Source organism: Perognathus longimembris, chromosome 3 (assembly GCF_023159225.1).
Source record: "Perognathus longimembris pacificus isolate PPM17 chromosome 3, ASM2315922v1, whole genome shotgun sequence".
NCBI lineage: Eukaryota > Metazoa > Chordata > Mammalia > Rodentia > Heteromyidae > Perognathus > Perognathus longimembris.
Genome location: NC_063163.1, coordinates 119,681,838 through 119,702,342, shown reverse-complemented (window position 1 = coordinate 119,702,342; position 20,505 = coordinate 119,681,838). Strand labels below are relative to the sequence as shown.

General features: G+C 50.6%; 1 protein-coding gene across 1 annotated transcript; it reads right to left on the bottom strand.

Annotated features, from left to right (window-relative positions):
- Positions 1-3,271: 3,271 nt before the first annotated feature.
- On the bottom strand, positions 3,272-19,658 carry Crtam (cytotoxic and regulatory T cell molecule). The gene is made up of 10 exons (XM_048340763.1): positions 19,613-19,658; positions 18,334-18,480; positions 15,922-16,074; positions 13,534-13,677; positions 11,898-12,059; positions 8,396-8,521; positions 8,165-8,245; positions 7,656-7,724; positions 5,308-5,454; positions 3,272-3,621 (listed from the first exon to the last, which is right to left on the bottom strand). Exons 1-10 carry the CDS (start codon positions 19,656-19,658, stop codon positions 3,455-3,457), a joined length of 1,242 nt encoding a protein of 413 aa, XP_048196720.1. The 3' UTR covers positions 3,272-3,454.
- Positions 19,659-20,505: the final 847 nt, after the last annotated feature.

The window sequence follows — 20,505 nt, the reverse complement described above, 5'->3', positions numbered from 1 at the left end:
GGGGGGGGCTAGTGGGAGGAGCTGAGGACCTGAGGCTAGGGAAATGCTAACAGGTCTGAGAACGGTGAGAGCTGTTGCAACTGTGGTAGGGAGGGAGGTGGGCGGAGAAGGATGGAGGAGGGGAGGGCGACTGAGCCACCGCTGCCCACGTGTGGCCATGTGGACAGCTAATGAATGCAGACAAACATGCATACGTGTGTCATTTGAGAATGGGTTGGTTCACATCCGAACACCGAGAGCTTGCTGTAACTAAAGAAACCCATAGAGGAAAGTCAAGGCGTGTTCCACGATGCTTTCACTGGAGCACAACTAGGATGACAGACTGTAGAAAGAGATGTACGCTCTTCTGTTTATTACAGGACTTAAGAAACCGCTCGTTAGGCCAATAATGTGTCGATTCATCTCATTACCTTCTGTACATATTTTTGTCATGGTTAAAGCCGCCGGTAAGAATGTTCTCAGGTAACCCTTGTGCTTTTGGAAACCTCAGGGGCTGGGAAAGGTGGGCGTCCTGTGACCTCAGTCCCGCGTCCAGGACGAGGGTCAGGGCGCCCCTCCGCCCGTCACTGTGGGGTTCTAGCTCCTCTCAACACCATCACCCGGGCCTCACCCTCTTCTGTGTGCCCATACTGGGGTTGGCGTTCAGCGTCTCTCCTGATCAGCCGCTTTTCACTCACAGCTGTTATGTGACCCCCTGAGCCACACCTCCCGCCCAGCATTTTGCTGGTTGGTCGGAGATGAAACTCTCAAACTTTCGTGCCCAGGCCAGCTTCGAATCTCAGCCTTCCAAATGTCCACCTCCTCGGTACCTAGGTCACCTTCCCAAAGTCCCACTCGAAGGTGATTTTCTACAGTCGGCCCCTAAGGTCCTGTGCGTTCCAAACTTCTTTCATGACCAGAAGGGAAAAAAAATTAAGAAAAAATGTCTATAGCTTTTTTTCTTTCTTAAGTAGTTCCACTCCAGCCTCTTCTCCAAGGACCCCTGTTCCCTTGGAGGGAGGACATCAGCGGGTCACACAGGCTGAGTAAGCCCAAAGCTCACACAGGACTGTCAGGGATGACATCCTCCCTCCCTCCCTCCCTCCCTCCCTCCCCACTCCCTCCCTCCCTCCTTCCCTCCCTCCCTCCTTCCCTCCCCACTCCCTCCCTCCCTCCCTCCCTCCGAGCTCTCTGAGCGTGACTTGGTCCCCAGGTCCCTTGCCCTGGCTCAGAAGACCCCGGATGTGGCTCAGCCCACCCCCAGCCAGTCCCCGGATGTGGCTCAGCCTCCCCAGCCGGTCCCGGGATGCTCTGGCTCAGCCGGTGGTGGCCGGACGCCGCCTTGCCCCGCCCCTTGCCCCGCCCCCGGGCGGTTCCCGGATGTGGCTCTGCGGGCTCCTCCCTCCCCGGAGCCGGCCGCTAGGCGGTGCTCGCGGGGCCGGGCGCCGGCCTCGCCTCCGGGCGCAGGTGCCGTCCGGTCGCCGTCCGGCCCGTCTCAGCTTCGGAGCACCACGGTGAGAGGCGGCCCAGGCGGCCCCGAGCCGGGGACGCTGGAAGGCAAACGGCCCGCGTGAGTGTCGCCTGGGAACAGCACCCCGTCCGCTGGCTGCGCGGGGGGGGGGGGTCGCGCCTGGCAACGCCGCACCCCAGACGGCCGCAGCCGTGACACCCGGGCTTGGAAGAACCACCTTGTCCCTGACGCGCTGTGCAAGCGAACCTGACAACCCCCCAGGCCGTTCTGCCACGCGGACTGCAGAAAACGCCATACTGCCTTCCGCAAAATGAAGTCCTGAAAAGTAATGGTGGCTCAGGAGGTAGAGCAGTCGCCTAACAGGGGCAAGGCCCTGAGTTCAAACCCCGGCCCCCCCAAAAGCACAAAAGCATAGAAGGGCTTATGAAAAGGCATACAAAGGCTAGAAACCGCCACAGAGAATTAATTGCAATCGGCTGGCCTTGTTTGTTTGGCTGGTGCTCTACCAACTGAGCCATTGTCTCCAGTCTGGCTTTTGTCCTGTTAATTGCAGATGAAATGTCACATAGAATTTTCTCTCTGGGCTGGACCCACACCAAGATCCTCCAGATCTCAGCTTCCAGGGTAGCTAGGATTACAGGCACGAGCCACAGGTGCCTGGACTATCTGTTCTTGAGTCAGGGACTTGCTGTGTAGCATAGGCTGGCCTCACGCGTTCAATCTTCCTCACTCAGCCTCTCAAGTGCTGGAATTATACGTGTGCATCACCATACCCACAACACTCATCTTTTAGTTGTTCAGAATACACCTGCACAGCTGGATTTGAGGGTGTTGCGGCAACAAAGATGCAGAAGAGGTCTGAGCCTGGGAGAAAATGCAAGTTCCCTTGGTGTGGTAACTCCCTGCCCATCCCTTTCTGAGGATGGGTGCTGAATTTGAGTCGTCCTGCTAAATTTTCTTTAAGTGGAACTGTTAGAACTCCCCCGTGTTTAGCATCTGAGCTGAGGGCTCTTTTCCTGCTATCTGTTCTGTGCTCACTGTGCTCCCTTGTGGGGGAGACAGTTACATAAGTCAGGTCATGAGCACGTTTCTTTTGGAACCATGTCACCCCTTCTCTCCCTTCTTCTCTCCCTTTTCCCCACTTTTCACAGAGCCAGCTCACTCTGTGTGTGGGTGGAGGGGTGGTGTGTGTGTGTGTGTGTGTGTGTGTGTGTGTGTGTGTGTGTGTTAGCGCATCTATTCTCTCTTTCCCATGGCACATCCTAGGAGGTTGAAACAAAAATGCAGGGGTGCTATAAAAGACCATCTTCTTACAAGCCAGTGGAATCAGACAGCAAAGGCCATCACACTGCGTGCAACTCCCAGCACCGAGAGGAATTCACGAGCATATTGGACATGAAACGGTTGAAACGAAAGAATCCTATTTTTCATAGACTCAGTTTCTGCCTACTGAGTGCTGATCAAGAACACACACACACACACAAATATGCATGTGTATGCACACACACAAACACACACTCTCGGTGCTGGCAGCTCACGCCTGGAGTCCTAGCTGATCAGGAGGCTGAGATCTGAGGAACGATGTTCAAAGCCAGCCTGGGCACGAAAATCTGTAAGGTTCTTATCCCTAATTAACCAGCAAGAAGCCAGAAGCAAAGCTGTAGCTCAAGTGGTAGAGTGGCAGCCTTGAGTGAAAAATCTCAGGCATAGCTTCCAGGCCCTGAGTTCAAGCCCCAGTACCAGCATTCATGCATTCATATTCTCTCTCTCTCTCTCTCTCTCTCTCCCTCTTTCTTTCTCTCTCTCTCTTTCCTGCTCTTTCTCATTGAGATTCTTTTCATCTTCTTTATTATTTTGCTTGAAAAATAACAGTGAAGCAATTCAAAAGAACTGTAATGTTTCTACTTGAATGGAAAGCTTCATATTCGTTGATTTAATACAAATTTATCAAATATTTTTTGTGCTAAGCCCTGTGCCCTTTGGATCTTATGACACAGTATAAGTCTAATGATTTACTGTTGGAAGAAATATTGTGCTCAGTACATCAAAATATCCCCAAACCCCAGGCCTGCAGATTGACTTACTTGGGTCATTCTTCTCTTGAGAAGATGTGTCTTCATTATTTGACCTTGATCTGTAACTTTCTAGGGTGTGTTCTGAAATTTCATTTTCTGCAAGCAAAACAAGTTCAGCCATTCATCTCTGGTGCCACAGACCTCGTTTATAAACAGGAAGCTGTGTTTAAATGAGGTGGTGCCTTGTGACCGTGCTGCACCGTAGCTGCGGGTTCCTCCGCTCCTGCACTGCAGGCCCTCACGATTAGGGCCAGCACGATGAGAACCCAGTCCCGCCCGCTCTCTGCCAGCTGCCTCAGGAGCGTGAAGGGCAGGTGACAGCGGCAGGGCATAGCTGTTCATTTGCAATAGTTCTCAAAGAACAATGGGAGGTCAGGAGCGAGTCATTAGTGGATGCTTTGTGAAACATCACGGTGGTGTCTGCCTGGGTGCAGGCAGATACGCCTGAAAACGCTCAGACCTTGTCTAGGTTTATTTATAATGAGGATGTTAGCCATCTGACCACGGAGAGACCGATAGTGGACAAGCAAGAGCAATTCTACTGAAAGCCATTAGAAGATGTAGTATTTTGTCTTGAGATGCCAATCATTTTCTGCCCCTGGAGCTATTTGACCCATAGGTAACAGGGTGACACCATGATTACCATGATTACATGACATGTGTAACGAAGTATTTTAGAGCTGAGTGCCATGGCATCTACCTATAATTCCAGCTGATCCAGAAGATTGCACTTCAAGCCGTTCGGAGGCAAAAAGGGAGCAGGACTCCATCTCAACAAACAAGTGGGGCATAAGGGGCCTGTCTGTGTCTGTTTTGTTTTTGTTGCCAGTCCTGGGGCGTAAACTCAGGAACTGAGCACTGTCCCTGGCTTCTTTTTGCTCAAGACTAGCTCTCTGCCACTTGAGCCACAGCGCCACTTCTGGCTTTCTTTCTATATATTGGTGTTGAGGAATCGAACCCAGGGCTTCATGTATACGAGGCGAGCACTCTACCACTAGGCCATATTCCCAGCCCCTATAAGGGGCCTGTCTGTAAGTTAAGCAGGAGGCAAAGGTAGGGGGACCTCGGTCTGAGGTCAGCCAGGGGCCAAAGTACACGACCTTATCTGAAAAAGCACTGAAGTGAAAAGGGCTGGAGTCATGGCTCAAGTTGTAGAGCACCTGCCTAGTAAGTGCAAGGCCCCAGGTTCAAACTCTGGCGTGAACTGATCCAATGTCACTCTGGTTAACATCTGAAGTCTCTTTGAGCTCCGGTTACCAGCTGAGTCTATTATATAATTAGGAACCTTCTAGACTATATATTTTTCTTTTGATTTTTGGTAACTCTTTATGGGTGTGCTTCAGGAAAAATGACTAATCCATGGTAGTTGAGTGAGCTGCGTGCATTATGGCAAAGCACCAATGGGGCTAATACTGTCTTGATGAGATTCTGAACGTTTCGGGGTCAGGGATCTGCTCTGTTTGGATCTGCTGTTCTGTTGACAGGTGAGTCCCGAAGGCTGGAGAGAAGTGCCTGGTATACAGTAGACACTCAATAAATGCTTAGTGAGTGAATGAGCTCTGCATTTTGCATCTTCCTTATGAACTGTTGCGTCTACAACGTAGCATCAATTCCAAGAGCTGCTCTAGTTTCTCCTGCTCACGAATCTTCAGATCCTAGTGGCTGGAGAGACACAATCCACACTGACTAGAAAACAACTGATTAATAGGGTGACTACTCGCCCAGATTGCCTCGATCATGCATAGAAATGATGGCCAGCCAAGGGCGTGGCTCCCGGCTCACCCCTTTTCCAGATCACGTGGGCTTTCCGCAGCTTCATGATGAAGAGCTGGACAATGATGAAGAGGAGGAGGAGGAGGAGAGACACAAGGCTCAGCAGCAGAATTCCGCTCTTCCTCCTCACCACCCCCGCAGGCTGAGGGTCTCCCTCTGCAAGGAGAAGGAAGGGATTTTAGGCAGTTTCCGTATAACTCATCCACACCAGTACAGGCTAAAAAGAGGGGACCCAGGAAGGAAGGAGGGAGAGGTCACTCCTCAAAGTTCCTTCTCTGAAAATGAGGTAGGCATAGAAACAACCAAAGGGACTGGGCAGAAACACTTGAAAAGCCTATTCTTTCTAATGACAAAGGTATTTCATCGTTAGAGAAAGCGTGGAAGAATACTGAATTATAAATATTAAATTATAGTCAGGGGATCCAAATTAGCTGTGAGCTGTGCTGTTTTAGCAAAATGTAGTTAAAGTAATAAACGGACAAGGAGTTTGGAAAATATCCAAATAAAATGAAAATTCACCAATCTTAGCTAGGTTCACTGTGGCTCCAATGTGAAGGTATTTGAGGATAATCCAGATGAGTTTAAACGTATTTTTTGCTGGGCACCAGTGGCTCACGCCTGTAATCTGAGCTATCCAGGAGGCTGAGAGCCAGAAGACTGTGGATCAAAGTTAGCTCAGGCAGAAAAGTGGGTGAGACTCTGCCTCCAAAGCGACCGACCAAAAGCCGGGCTGGAAGCATGACTCAGGCGGCCGAGTCATTTTCTCTATGTGTAAAGCAACACGCTAACAGAAGCAAGACACAGGATGTCAACCCCCAGAAGCACGTGGATGTACATACGGACACCTGCAGGGACTCAGGCCTCGGTGGTCCCTGGGGGCCCCGGTGTGTCTGCTAAGTTTTCAATGGAGAGCTGGTCTCCAGGGAGATGGAAACGATGGACACGGCAGTGTTAACGGGGCAGAGCTACTGAGGCAGGACAGCGTTTTCAAGAGAGACACGAGTGTCTCGTGGGGACCTTCTGGAGGCTGTGGAGGGAGGGGTGAGCTGCACCTCATAGGAGCGGGTGATGGGGGGGGGTCCTGTTCTTAGTTGTGGGCCACGGGAAGCAGGAAGCGTCCCAGCAGCTAAGCGTGCAGTGTGCAAAGGGAAGCTTTGGCGGGGGATCTCAAATGGACCAGAGAGGAGACCCAGGGCTCACGATGGGGTCTGCGTCAGGAGGAGAGACTACAGCACGGGACAAGGTGCCGGGAGAGGAGCCGGACTCGGTGGCTGCGGCCCCTTCAATCTGTATTCTATGCATGCGGATGAGGGGCAGTCCGGAGACTTGCCGTTCTGGGATGTTTGCGGAGAGCTGGGTTTGTGGGGGAAGGAGCTCTCTTGTTTTAAGCAGTGTTAGGTTGGAAAGGTGGCAGAAAATCCTGCTAGAGATAAGTAGAAAATGGAATGAACAGTAGGATCGTCTAATGCTCACAAGAATATCCTGGAAAGCCAGGCTCATGCCTGTCATCCTAACTACTCAAGAGGCTGAGATCTGAGGATGGTGGTTCAAAGCCAGCCTGGGTAGGAAAGTCTTCGAGACTCTTATCTAATTAACCACCAGAGAACCGGAAGTGGCGCTGTGGCTCAAGTGGTAGAGCACTAGCCTTGAGCTGAAGAGCTCAGGGACAGGGCTCAGACCCAGAGTTCAAGCCCCATGACTTGAAAAAAAAATCCTGGAAATAGATATTCCAGAGGCATTCTGGAATGTTGCTAGGACAACCAGAACAATCTAGGGACTGGATTAAACTCTAAAAAATATCGAGGAGCACTGGGGTCCTCGACGGGCTGCCGCTCAGTGGGAATCCTTGCCAAACATGGGAGAGCTGGGTACAATATTGAGCAGTACCAAAGAGAAAAGAGAAAAAGAAGAAAGGAATAGAGAAAGGGAGAGTGGAAGAGAGAGGGGAGGAGGGAGGGAGGAAAGAAGGAAGGAAGGAAGGAAGGAAGGAAAGAGGGAAGGAAGGAAGGAAGGAAGGAAGGGAGGGAGGGAGGGAGGGAGAGAGGGAGAGAGGAAGGAAGGGAGATAAGGCAACGGAATCAGAAGTTTGCTCTCATTTAAGAAGTCAGGGAGGACATGCAATCAGCTAATGGATGTAGAGAAGTAGTGTTTAGAGAAAACGAACAGGGCCAGGCAAAGGAGGCCAAGGGGGGAGGGGCAGCAGGCGAACAAGTCAAGAAGGGACAAGGGAGCAATTAACCAATCATGTCAGAAAAGACAGAAAGGTCAAGGAAAACGAGGGCCCAAAAAGGGCATTGGTTTTTATGGACAAAGAGGTTACAATGTCAAGTGTTTGAACTTCTGTAGGTGATGCTCACCCGTGGTCAAGCCGGAGTCTCCCTTGTCCTGGGCGGGCTCTGATGTACTGGAATGTTCCATCACGGAGACTAAAGTGAAAGGAAGTGAGAGATGGCATGCGCCTGACTCATGGGTAACTGCTGGCCACCCCCAAACTCTTGTCGGTAGCGAGTTGCCGGGGGATGGTGCTGAGAGGGGGGGCCTCTGGATCGGAGTTCAATACCGGGCACCAGAGCCGCACCCCTGTCATCCTCACCAATCAGGAGGTGGAGATCCGAGGATCACGATCTGAGGCCAGCCTGGGCAGGAAAGTCCATAAGACTAATCTCCACGAACCACCCCAAAAGCCAGAAGGGGAGCTGTGTCTCAAGTGGTAGAGTACCAGTCCCGAGTGGAAAAAGCTAAGGGATGGTGCCCAGGCCCTGAGTTCAAGCCCCAGTACTTGTGTGCACGCACACACACACACACGCACACACACACACACACAGAGTAATGCAATTAAACTCTTCTTACAAAGCTGGACACTGACCGGTAGCCGTGACGAGCTGGGGCTGGCGGGAGGAGACAGGGCTTCCCTGCGGCTCGTCTGCTGCCGTCCCTTGATCAGCAGCTAGGAAAGGGGGAAAGACAACGCTGCCATGACGGGGAGCAGCTGGCCACACACCGAGCCAGACTCTGCCCGGCCCTCTGTCTGTCTGTCCGCGCATGCGCCGTCCTGTCGGCAGTGGGGGGCTCGGGAGCCAGCCCCCAGGAGTCAGACCAGAGCCCTGCTTCATCCAGCCTTCCGCTCCCCTCATCTGCCACACGGCGGCGCCCACGGCCTCCTCCTCCTCCTCTTTGGGGTTCTGTTGGTGAGCACGGATAGCGGGTTGATTTGTATAATGTTCTGCATAAGGCCTGGCTGGTTATGGCCTGGTGTTGAGCGGGGGCGGGGGCGGGGGCGGGGGAGGGGGAGGCCTGGGGGGAGGGCAGGGCTGGGCGCCTGGCCACCGGGCTGCAGGCAGGTCTTTGGAACACGCCCAGAGGCCAAGTGCTGCTCAGCACCCCTGTCATTAAACGCTGTTCTTATCTAATGAAACAAAATCGTATTTGGAAACGCACAAAAGAATATGCCTGAGCTGCGTGCACAGGCTCTGAGGACAGGAGGAGGAGCTCACGCGGTCTGCTGGGCGGGAGCCCCACCCCACGAATGCCAGTTGATGCTGTGCCCAGCCGCTCCCCGCCCTGGCGGGCTTATCTAAATCAGGCATAGCAACCCAGGGGCCAGGGGCTCACACCTGTAATGCCAGCTACTCAGGAGGCGAGAGCTGAGGATTGTGCTTCAAAGACAGCCCAGGCAGGAGTCACAGCAAAAGCCAGAAGTGGCGCTGTGGCTCAAGCGGTAGAGTGTTAGCCTTGAGCAAAAGGAGCCCAGGGACCGTGCCCAGGCCCCGAGGAACAGGAAAACAAGCCTGGGGACCAGCAAAAACAAACAAAAAAAAGAAAGTAAAAGTGTCCTAAGAAAGAAAACAATAGTTGTGTGAATCTGGTCTTCTAGCTGTCTGTCTCTGCTTCTTTGCCAACATCTCACTGTCTCTGTTCCTCTCTGTGCCCTAGTTGCCTTTCTTCTGGCAGATCTCTGGATGAAGGAGCGCACGGTGCAGACTCGGGGACTGAAATGTTTGGGTGAGGGCTGCAGGCAGCTCAGAGGCCAAGTGCTTGCTGAGCAAGTGCAATGTCCTGGATTTGGTCCCCAGTACCAAAAAACAAAACAAAACACTTTTTAAACATAAAGGCTGGAAACCACAGAATTGCCAGGGAAAATTGAAGAAGGAGGAAGGGCTACTGGCAATGGAACAAGGGAAAACCTCAAAAGTGAATCACACAGAAATACTAAGAGGTGGGCTGGGAATATGGCCTAGTGGCAAGAGCGCTTGCCTCCTATACATGAAGCCCTGGGTTCGATTCCCCAGCACCACATATATAGAAAACGGCCAGAAGTGGCACTGTGGCTCAAGTGGCAGAGTGCTAGCCTTGGACAAAAAGAAGCCAGGGACAGTAGTCAGGCCCTGAGTTCAAGGCCCAGGACTGGCCAAAGAAAGAAAGAAAGAAAGAAATACTAAGGTGCAGAATGTGGCGGAACATTGAGAGCACTTGGGAAAATAATCATCAATAATGATGAAAGTTTCTAACACCATGTTCACATGAATTCAGATAATTACATGCTGTGTACAAAACCAGCTTATGTGCATTTACACTAATTACGTATATTTAAAACTAGAGTTTGCACATACTTTAATTTATCTTCCCAACCAGCTGCTGAGTAGTCGTATTTAGACTGAACGTTACTCTGACTAGATGGATGCCCACCACTCTGAGATCCAGCTCCCTCGTGGTCAGAATGGGATCCATGAATTTGCATGGTCCATGTAAACTTAGATAAGTGTGAGAGTGTGTGCACACGTGTGCACACGCATGATAAAATCAAAAGGGTTGAGAACTGTTGCTCAATTTTGTAAAAATCTCAGCCACGGGATAGTAATAGGACAGAGACATTTCTCATTTGAGAGTCTGGAAAATGCGACCCACCACCCCAAGGACAGCAGGTTCCAGCTTCTTCCTCTCTTTCCGGCAAGCGGCCGGCCCCTCCCCAAGCTCTTGGCCCCAGCTCGGGGTGAGCACAGGATCCTGCCCCACGGAGGGTAGATATGAAGGGATTCGAGTTCTTACTTGTAAACTCATGCCAGAGCATCCTCAGATAATAAAAAATGTAAACCGAGTGATGCACAAAATGCCTGCAATGTGTTACATCAACCTAGCTGCTCACCCAAAGAAAGAGGCAATAAACGCTCAGCAGCCCACAGGTGGCGGTAGCGGAGACAGGTGTCTTAACTCATTACGAGTTGTCTTAATTCATTACAAGTTGTCTTGTTACTGAACACGAGCTATGGATCTATAGCCACAAAGGGGGTGCGGGCGTTGTTTCCACATCGATACTTGAAACAACAACAGCAACAACAAAGCCATATTTCCCTTAACATTGTGGATTTTCTTGGATCTCAATGTTAAGCTCTTTGGGGGTGGTACATGCCTGTAATCCCAGCCCTGAGGCAAAAGGATTGAGAGTTCAAGGCCAGCCTGGGCTATGTAATGAGACTTTGTCTCAAAAAAAAAAAAAAAAAGAAAAACATATGAAAGAAACCAGCTGGCTATGATTACAGGTGTGAGCACAAAGCCACCCCTTTATGTTTTTGTTGGTTATGGGGCCGGGCGCTGTCCCTGAGCTTTTCTGCTCAAGGCTCGCACTCTACTCCTTTGAGCCTCAGTTCTATTCCTGGTTTTCAGGTGGTTCATTGGAGTAAGAGGCTCAAAGACTTTCCTGCCTGGGCTGGCTTTGAACTGTGATCTTCAGACTCAACCTCTCGAGTAGCGAGGATCACAGGCGTGAGCCACCAGTGCCCAGCGCCCTCTCTATGTCTAGCCAGCACACGTGTCAGCGGCCTCTCCTCTGCACATCCTGCGCCCCAGGAAGGGGTGGTGAAGGTAGAGGCATGGTGTGTGTGGGGGGGGGTACCTGACCAGCCCTCCAGGGCTCCCTCATGTGTGAATCCATTTGATAAAAGAAGGTTCGCAGTTAGTGTCTGCCATCCGCCTGTCTGCTAAGGTGACTCCCTTGCCCGCAGGCATCTGTTTTACACCCAGGGATTCTCTGGGAAACAGTGAAGCTCACGGCTCTACTTATTGGACCCGTGCTTCCCGTAGCTTCTTCAGCGACCCAGCTTGACTTGAAGAGTTATTTATAGTTTGTAAATTATAGCTTGGGCTTTGGGGGGAATCTTCAAAACAGTCACAACAAAGTGAGTCTAAAGAGCAATCACGTCTACTGTAATTGCGCGAGTGTTCTTTCTTTTTTAAGGACCTAAAATAACATTGGCACGGTGAGATTTATTTCAGTTAATCTTATCTCCTCTGGGGTAGTGTGCTTGATTTTCCATCCTCCAGACTAGAGCGGTTTCCAGTCAAGTGATGCTGGCAGTCTTTATCCAAGAGAAAGCCTGACAGCGGGCAGCGGGCATTCTGCTAGGCCTCGCTCCCCACAGCTGCTGGCGCCCGGCTCGAGACCGCACTGCGGGGCTGGGACTCGAACTCGCTGCAGGAGCGTGCTGTCCAGCAAATGTGCTCAACAGCAATCGGCCCCTGAAGGACTTCAGCCACTTGATTTGATTTTATATGATAGCAAGATTAAAGTCCATTCAAAGCAGAGCCCCGCGCCGGGTGCCTACCCCAGTCCTGTAGCGGGGCGGGTGTGACCAGCGCGCTCCCTCGCAGCCCCGCGTGGCGGACCACGCAGCTCACCCGTGAGCTGCTGTCTGCGCGGTGGATGGTGAGCGTGCTGGTGGTGTTACACTTCTTCCTGTCCGGGCCAAATTCATGGCGGGTCCCACCTGGGGAACAGTGCAGAGAGATCAGAAAGGTTGGGCTCCTTCCTGACATTGGCCGGGCATGGCTCTTTTAGCTAAAGCTACTTCTGAGCTGGCTTTCCTAAGCTCCCTCTCGGCCGGAGGCCTTTCCTACGTTGGATGCGGCCATCAAGGCAAGCAGGTGCATGAGAGCGGGGCTAGGTTTCTTCAAATCCTTTGTTATCGGGACAAGATTCAGCTCCTAGTGGGCCCACAAGAAGGAGGGCTTGTATCCTTTTCATATGACCTGAGCCAAGGGCTTGCTCAGGTTATATGAATAAGATAAGTGAAAAGAGTCTTCTTTTTATGCTAGTTATTTATTTTTATTTAGTGCTAGGATTAGGCTTGAACTCAGGGCCTGCGTACTGCATCTGAGCTTTTTCACTCAAGACTAGTGCCTTCCTCTTGAGCCCCAGCTGCATCTCTGGCTTTCTGGTGATTAGCTGAAGATAAAGCCTGATGGACTTCCCTGCCTGGGCTGGCTTTGAACTGTGATCCTCAGATCTCAGCCCCCTGAGTAGCTAGGCTTACAGGTGTGAGCCACCTGCTCCTGGCACAGAAGTCTTATTCTTAAAGTAGAATTGGTGTTGGGATGGAAATCAGGCATAGATCTTTCTCTCTACAACTCCATTTGACTCTCAATTTTCTCAACTCTCCAAGGCCCTAGAGGCTCTTGGAGATGACGATTCTATAGATACGGAAGGCGTGCCTGGTGAAATGGAAGCAAAGCCTCATGTTAGTTATATTGTTTCAAACAAAAGCTCAAAATGTATCTCCTTTGTTGCCACTGTATTTAAAATTTGTGACATAGTACTACATCCTCTAAGGAAGATCTCATCTGTTTCCTTATAGTCTCTGACTTGAAATGTCTCAGTTTATGGCTCACAACACTGTGAAAATGTACTCATACAAAAGCTCTTCACATACAGTACAAAATCCAATAAATTACATAAAACAGCCAGCACACACACACACATCTTTGTATTATATGGGTTTCACCAGCTGCAGGCTAGTGTAAATCTTTGAAGCATATTTAAGGGAGGTGAGGCTGTTGGGATATTTACTCCACTAGGTATATGAAATGCATAATAGGCAAGATCTTTTCAATTCTTGGTAAGTTTATTGGAATGTAACACAGGATGAACTACACCGTGTACATTCTTATCTTAAATGTAGTCTCAGTTTTATGCCTGTGAAAAGTGTATGCCCAGGTGTAGTAGCTATGTTTCAACTGTCATTATTTGCAACTATCCTTTCAACATTAGAAATGGATGGCTTATCTGGATAATTTATATGGATAATCAGAATAGGGATGGTTTATACGGATAATTTCTCTGCCGAGCTGATGTATTGTTCAGTGGTGTTTTGGGTACTTCCTGTCACCAGAGGGCGCCAGAACACTTAAAAAATCCCTTGGAAATTTTAGGAAGAGAAACAAAGAACCATTTCCAGGACCTACCATAGACTTCCAGGCCGTCCCCCAGTCTCCAGGTGACCTGCGGAGGGGGCTTGCTTCCCTGGGTGGAGCACCTGAGCACCGGCTCGGAGTCTCCGTTTGGCTTTCTGATAACGGACACTTCCACGGTTGGCTTGAAAGGGGTGGCTAGAAGAAAAGGATGATTTTTTTTTTTTCTGTATTGGGCTGCACATCTCAGCAAAGCACAGAGCACGTGGGTTCCATGACAGGCACAGTCTAACGAGTGGGCATCGTTTCTCACCTGATTTTACCCAGAATCCTGTGGTGTTCATGACATTGATACTGCAAAGATACTTCGCCTGAAGTCAGAATGGCTATGGCTGCTGCCTGATTAGCCCTTGAAAATTCCTGAGCAGACTATCAACCTTCCAACCGCAGTTTGAATGTGGCAAATGACAGTTCGTCGCCAGGGTTAGGGAGAAGCCTGGCTTCCAGCCCCACCGCCATTGCCAGCTAGTTGTCCCCTTCCTCACTGGTGCTAAGGATACCCTCACTGGGTAATAAAGTTGTCTTTTTCAGATCCAGACTTTTAAGTCTGGCTCACCTCCAAATCAGTTACGTTTGTCCCTCCCTAATACCAAAAGTGTGTAAATGGCCTGTTGTTCTTTTTTTTTTTCTTTCTTGTAGTTCCATCTTGGAAATACTTCTTTCCCATTCTTCCTTCACCCAAGCCAAGTCTACTCTTCTATGTCTACTGAGCCCAGTCACATGTACCAAGATATCAGAAACATTTTTACTAGCTTCAAGTATGACTAGATGCATCACTCTAGTTGGGTGCTATACTTAGTCCCCAAACCATTATAGTTCATATTAGGACTGGGGTAGAGCTTAGTGGTGGAGTCTGTGCTGAGCATGCTTATGTCCGGAGTTCAGCCTTCAGTACCACACACACACACACACACACACACACACACACACACACACACACACACGCACGCACCCCACAAAGCTCATGTGTTGCCAGGCACCGATGGCTTACTCCTTCCTGTAATCCTCGCGACTCGAGAGGCTGGGTTTTGAGAGTTACTGCTCAGAGCCAGCTGAGTTTGGAGGGTCACTGTTCAAAGCCAGCCTGGGCAGGAAAGTCTGTGACACACTCCTTTCCAAATGACCAGCAAGCAGCTGGAAGCTGAGCTGTGGCTCAGAGGGTAGAGTGCCAATCTTGAATGGAAAAGCTAAGGGACCAACACCCAGGCCCTGGGTTGAAGCCCCAATATGGGCACGAACAAGTAAACAAGCCAATAAATAAAAGATCAGGTGTGGAACGGTGTGGGAGAGATAGGCAATGGGTGTTCAGAGAGCCCAGAAGGCAGACAAGCAGGCCGAGCCGGGAGGGCAAGGCAGACGCCCGAGCAGACAGCGGAGTCAGGCTCCAGGGACGTCGCGGTGGTCCCCAGAGCCCCTCCTGCTCCGCGGCTTTCCCATCAGCCTTCGGTGCTGACTGGCATCGCAGCGTCAGGCAGCCGGGGAAGAGCGCTCAGGCAATTATGTCATTTAGCGATCGATAGCGAGCAATGTTTTTCATCGATCTATTCTGCCACAAAAAGCAAAGCAGGACATTAAGACGCAGGCTGGACATAACTGACCGGCGCGGGAACGGAGCAAGTCCCAGATGATCACAGGCCCTCGTTTCGCGCCTCACGGGAGGCGGGGGGGGGGGGCGGGGGCCACGGCGTCACCGGACGCTAACCTGCGGTCCCCCTAGAGTAGGGCACGCGGTCATAAGGGTCTATTTGATTCTTACCGATGCTTTGCCTCCCTAGCCAGTGTGCAAACTCTTATGGGTCACGTCTGCTTCGTCGCTGGACGCTCAGGGCCACACACGGTGCTGGCCATATGCTATGAGCTTCGTAACCACTGCTTTTGTTCCCTCGGGCCAGCCCCTGGCGGCTCACACCCGTCAACGTAGGCGCTGAGGACCCTGGGAGCTGAGGATGGACGTGCAGAGCCACCACCAGCAAGAAAGCCCGTGAGACGTTCATCTCCACTCAGACACCCAAAAGCCACAAGTGGAGCTGTGGCTCAAGTGGTAGAGTGTCAGCTTCAAGTTGAAAAGCCCTGGATTCAAGCCCTAGTACACACACACACACACACACACACACACACACACACCCCTTTCCTCTTAGTTTCTAAGAAGGAAAATTTAAGTGATGCCAAAGGCACATTCACGAGTTCGCACTTTAGAGCTTGCCACGTAGAATGTTCTTTTCTGTTGTGTTTTTTTTCCCAATAAAAGATGGAAGAGCTACCCCTCAGATATCGCCTTGTGATAGGTAACATTTGAAAACCAAAGTGTTGAGTTTTAACACTGGTGCCCCGTGCTCCTAAGAGCAGGGCTGTCCCCCGCGGCGATCCTGCGGGAATACGTACCGAGCACAACCACCTTCACGCTCTGCGTGCTCACGCGGCGGCTGTAGTGCAAGCAGGTGTACACGCCCTCGTCCCGAAGGCTGGCGTGGGGCACCCGGATGGAGAGCTCCGTGGCCGAGTGATGAAGAAGCTGGTATTGGGAATTTTTCAAAGCTGTACAAGAGGGAAATCATGAATGCAGGCTGCTCGCGTTGAATTTCCACACTTGGAAGAAACACATGTCACGTCTTCCGCTGAGCTGCCTCCCAAATGCGGGGGCCACCAGCCGGTACCTCATGAAGGAAGCTTAGGGGAGAAAATACTTGCCTCACGGCACCTGTGAAATGAGCACACGGCCTTTGCTTGTCCTTGTAGGAAATTAAGATGGCTTTACTGGAGACACAGTCAAGTTCTAAGAGGATTTAAATTTTGTATTCTCTCTCTTCCTCCTTCCTTTCTTCCTCCCTCCTTCCCTCTCTTTCTTTCTTTCCTTCCTTCCTTCCTTCCTTTTTTATTTTTATTTTTGCCAGTCTGGGCTTGAGCTCTGGGCTTGGACACTGTATCTGAGCTCTTCAGCTCAAGTTAAGCGCTCTACCACTTTGAGCCACAGCGCCACTTCCGATTTTCTGGTTGTTCATTGAAGAGGCTCATGGGTTTTCCTGCCTGGGCTGGCTTTGAATGGTGATCCTCACTTCTCAGCCTCCTGAGTAGCTAGGATTACAGGCATGAGTGCCTGGAAAATTTGGTATTTTCTTTAGGTAAGTCCCCCTGTGTCTTACCTCTTTGGAATCTGATTCATGTGAGGTCATCTTGTCATAATAAATATCAAGAATGCATTGACAAATGCATCTGTTAAATGGTTTTGGTTTTTTCTTAGTTGAAGATTCCCATAGATTATAACCAAATCCTTCCAGGTATTTAGTTCATAGCAAAAATAAAAGCAAGATCCAAAAAGCTTCAGCCAGTAGCAAGTGTTTCTCCCTGTTTCACCCCCTTGATGTAGTTTGAAATAATGCACTGGGTTATCTTATATTTAACCTATCAATATTTAATAATGTTTGCAAAACATATCAATATTTTAGGGGCTCTACTTTGTAAACCAGAATAGAATTTGCTGATTTAGACTTTTCAAGCATTGAGCAATTAGGAATATTAACTAGAGATGTAAAATGGCTTAATCATGAAGGAGCTGCTTAGTAAAAATCTTGTCTGCCATCCAGAAGATGAATGAAAGGAACATTTGAGGGCTCTCTCCATCACAGACATCAGACACTTCCTTCCTGGGTGCTTGTGACGAGAGGAAGGGTTGCCTTCCTTCCTTAAGCTGTAAATACATCCTGTCCATTTCTGGCCTTTAGAGATTCGGATTCGATATGAAGAGCAGCAGGGAGAGAACTGGTGTCTGTGACTTTGGACAGCTCAGGTGGCCCACAAAGTAACTGACTGTAGATGTGGGGTGACATCACTGGCTACCTAAGGGCAAAGTCAGCCTGCTAGCTGCTCCCCCTTTTGCTCGGGGCTGTTTCATGGCCACGGAAAGTGAAAGGCGCTGTGGGGTGGGGTGGGCACATGGAAAGTGTTCCCCTTCACACCTCCACGGCTGGGCTTTCCACTTCAGACCTTCTGTCCCCCTCAGAAACCCCATCATGTGTGGGCCACAGATGTCACGGCCTGACTCATGGGTGACAGTGGGTGGGCTGAGCTGGCCCCGGTGACTCACGGATGCTCAGTCCACCAACCCCCCCCCCCCAAAAGTCCCCAGGGTGAGGGCTGATGCCCTCGCTTCCTCCTTCTTTTCCTCCCTCCCTCTCTCCTTCTCTCCCTCCCTTTCTCCCTCTCCTCCCTCCCTTTCTTTTATTTCTTTGTTTTACTTCCTTCATTCCTTCCTACCTTCCTTGCTTTCTCTTTGTTTTCTTTCTTTCTCTCTTTTCTCTTTCCTTCTTCCTTCCTTCCATTGTTTCTCTCTCTCTCTTTCTCTGTTTGTTTCTTTCTTTCTGTCTCTCTGTCTCTCTGTCTGTCTATCTTTGTTTGTTTCTTTTTTTTGCCAGTCCTGGGGCTTGCACTCAGGGCCTGAGCACTGTCCATGGCTTCTTTTTGCTCAAGGCTAGCACTCTACCTCTTGAGCCACTTCTGGATTTTTCTGCTTATGTGATGCTGAGGAATCCAACCCAGGGCTTCATGCATGCTCGGCAAGCACTCTACCATTAGGCCATATTCCCAGCTCCCTATCTTTCCTTCCTTCCTTCCTTCCTTCCTTCCTTCCTTCCTTCCTTCCTTCCTTCCTTCCTTCCTTCCTTCCTTCCTTCCTTCTTTCTCTTTCTCCCCCTCTCTCTCCTCTCCTCCCCTCTCTGTCTCCTCTCTTCCCCTCCCTCCCTCCCTCCCTCCCTCCCTCCCTCCCTCCCTCCCTCCCTCCCTCCCTCCCTTCCCTCTTACCAGGATGTTCATTGAAGAAGATGGTGAACCCCGATGGGGCCCGCCACTGGAGGGAGGCGTTCTTCCGCAGGGAGGTGACACACTTGAGCGTGAGCGGCTGGCCTTCCTCCACAGTGACGGTGTCCGTGTGCGGAGTCCGCAGGGCCTCTGTGGAGAGAGAGCCGTGGTGGTCAGCTGGTGGGGCGAAGTCATGTGGATGAGGTAGTGGGGATTGGCTCTCAGCACAACCTCACTCAGCCACTCAGCCATTCCTTACGTATGTCTTGTAGAAATCAGAAAACACCCTAGCTGGGCACTGGTGGCTCATGGCTGTAGCCATAGCTACTCAGGAGACTGACACCTGAGGATTGCAGTTGGAGGCCAGCCCAGATAGGAAACTCCATGAAACTATTATCTCTAATCAACCACCAAAAGGTCAGAAGTGGCGCTGTGGCTCAAGTGGCAGAGTGCCAGCCTTGAGCAGAAAAGCCAAGGGACAGAGCCCAGGCCCTGAGTTCAAGCTCAGTCCTGGGGGGGGGGGGGGGGAAGAATCCAAGAACACAGTGAAAAGGTTAACTTTTTTTTTTTTTTTTTTTTTTGCCAGTCCTGGGCCTTGGACTCAGGGCCTGAGCACTGTCCCTGGCTTCTTTTTGCTCCAGGCTAGCACTCTGCCACTTGAGCCACAGTGCCACTTCTGGCCTTTTCTATATAGGTGGTGCTGAGGAATCAAACCCAGGGCTTCATGTATACAAGGTGAGCGCTCTACCACTAAGCCACATTCCCAGCCCAAAGGTTAACATTTTGAAAGCACTTTTACACCTGAAGTTTGATCCTTATCATAATCTGAATGTTTGCTTGAGCAAATCATATTTGTTACCTTCTTCACTTTTAACATACAAAAACCGATTTTTAGGGAGAAAAACACAAATTATTTAAGACACACACAAACAGCAAAAAAGTTTTAAGACCCCCAAACAGGAGCTCTCTGAATTGGTAAATCCTTAAAAGAAAACCTGGTGAACCTTTTACCTTTTGCCATTATAGATTCCACAGAGACTCAGGCTCTCTTCTTGTCCTTTCTGTGCCCGTTAGCAGCCCCACCCGTGGAGACACAAATGCAGTGACTTCCCTTTGATGCGTGATGGGCACGTGGTTTGAGGAGCGATAGCAAGGAGAGCGAGGCCGGCTGCCCTCCACAGAAGGGCCTCTGGGAATGCCGTTGACTGACCGACTGATTGACAGGGAGAGTTAGCAGACACAACCCAGCTGAGTGAGAAGAGCAAGCACTCTGAGCACTTACCTTGGAAGGGAAACCAGAAGAGCGCACTGAGGACAAGCGGCCACATTCTGTGCCGTGGGGGGAGGGGAGGGGCCCGGGCGGCTTCCTGTAGACCTGACAGAAAGCAGGGGCATCGTGTCTTTTGAAGGGGGACCCCGTCCCTCTGTGCTGTCACGTGGGACAACTCCTCCCTCTGCTTCAGGAGCCCCCTCTTACTCAGCTGCCCCCCAAACACCTCCCGGTGGAACATTGTGGGGACCACAAGTGTCCTTTTGATCACCAAGAAGTGTGAGCTGTGCGTTGGTGATAGAAGTTGTTCTACCGCAGGCGGGGGGGGGGGGGTAAGTGAGCCAAGGACAAGGCCTGGGGGAGGGAAGGGGCGAGTTTCTAATGTCCCCGTGTGGGGCCAGCCCTCTTTATCCTGACTTCTCTAGTATCTAGATGCTTACAACTTGGTCATGCCTGCCCAATTTTCACAGGTGTTTCCTATTTCCAACTCTGGAAACAATTCCTAATGATTATCGAGACAAAAATTCAGTCATTCAAGTATCTACTTATTTTTGAAATTTGTACAATCATCTACCTATGGTGATTATTCATCTGCCTGTCCACTAGTCATCTCCATCCTCATCCATCCATCCATCCATCCATTCATCCATCTACCTGTCCATCTATTTACTCGTCAATCCACCCACCAACTCATCCATCCATCTATCCACCTACCCTTCCATGTTTTCATTATTCAGCCATCGTGTGTGTGTATGTGTGAGTGTGTGTGTGTGTGTGTGTGTGTGTGTGTGTGTCTCCCTCCCTAAGGCATGATCAGATATTAAACACAAATCTATCCCTTCTTTTTTCAGGGGACTAGGCACTGGTGAGAGAGAGTTTTGGTGTATTTCCTCCTTGTTAATGGG

Excerpts from the sequence above, each read along its gene's own strand:
- Crtam (XM_048340763.1), bottom strand. The coding sequence starts at position 19,658 with ATGTGGCCGCTTGTCCTCAGTGCGCTCTTCTGGTTTCCCTTCCAAG. Across the intron at positions 13,678-15,921 it reads CGTGAAGGTGGTTGTGCTCG|CCACCCCTTTCAAGCCAACC; the intron begins GTACGTATTCCC and ends CTTTTCTTCTAG. Across the intron at positions 3,622-5,307 it reads CCACGTGATCTGGAAAAGGG|AAAATGAAATTTCAGAACAC; the intron begins GTGAGCCGGGAG and ends TTTTGCTTGCAG.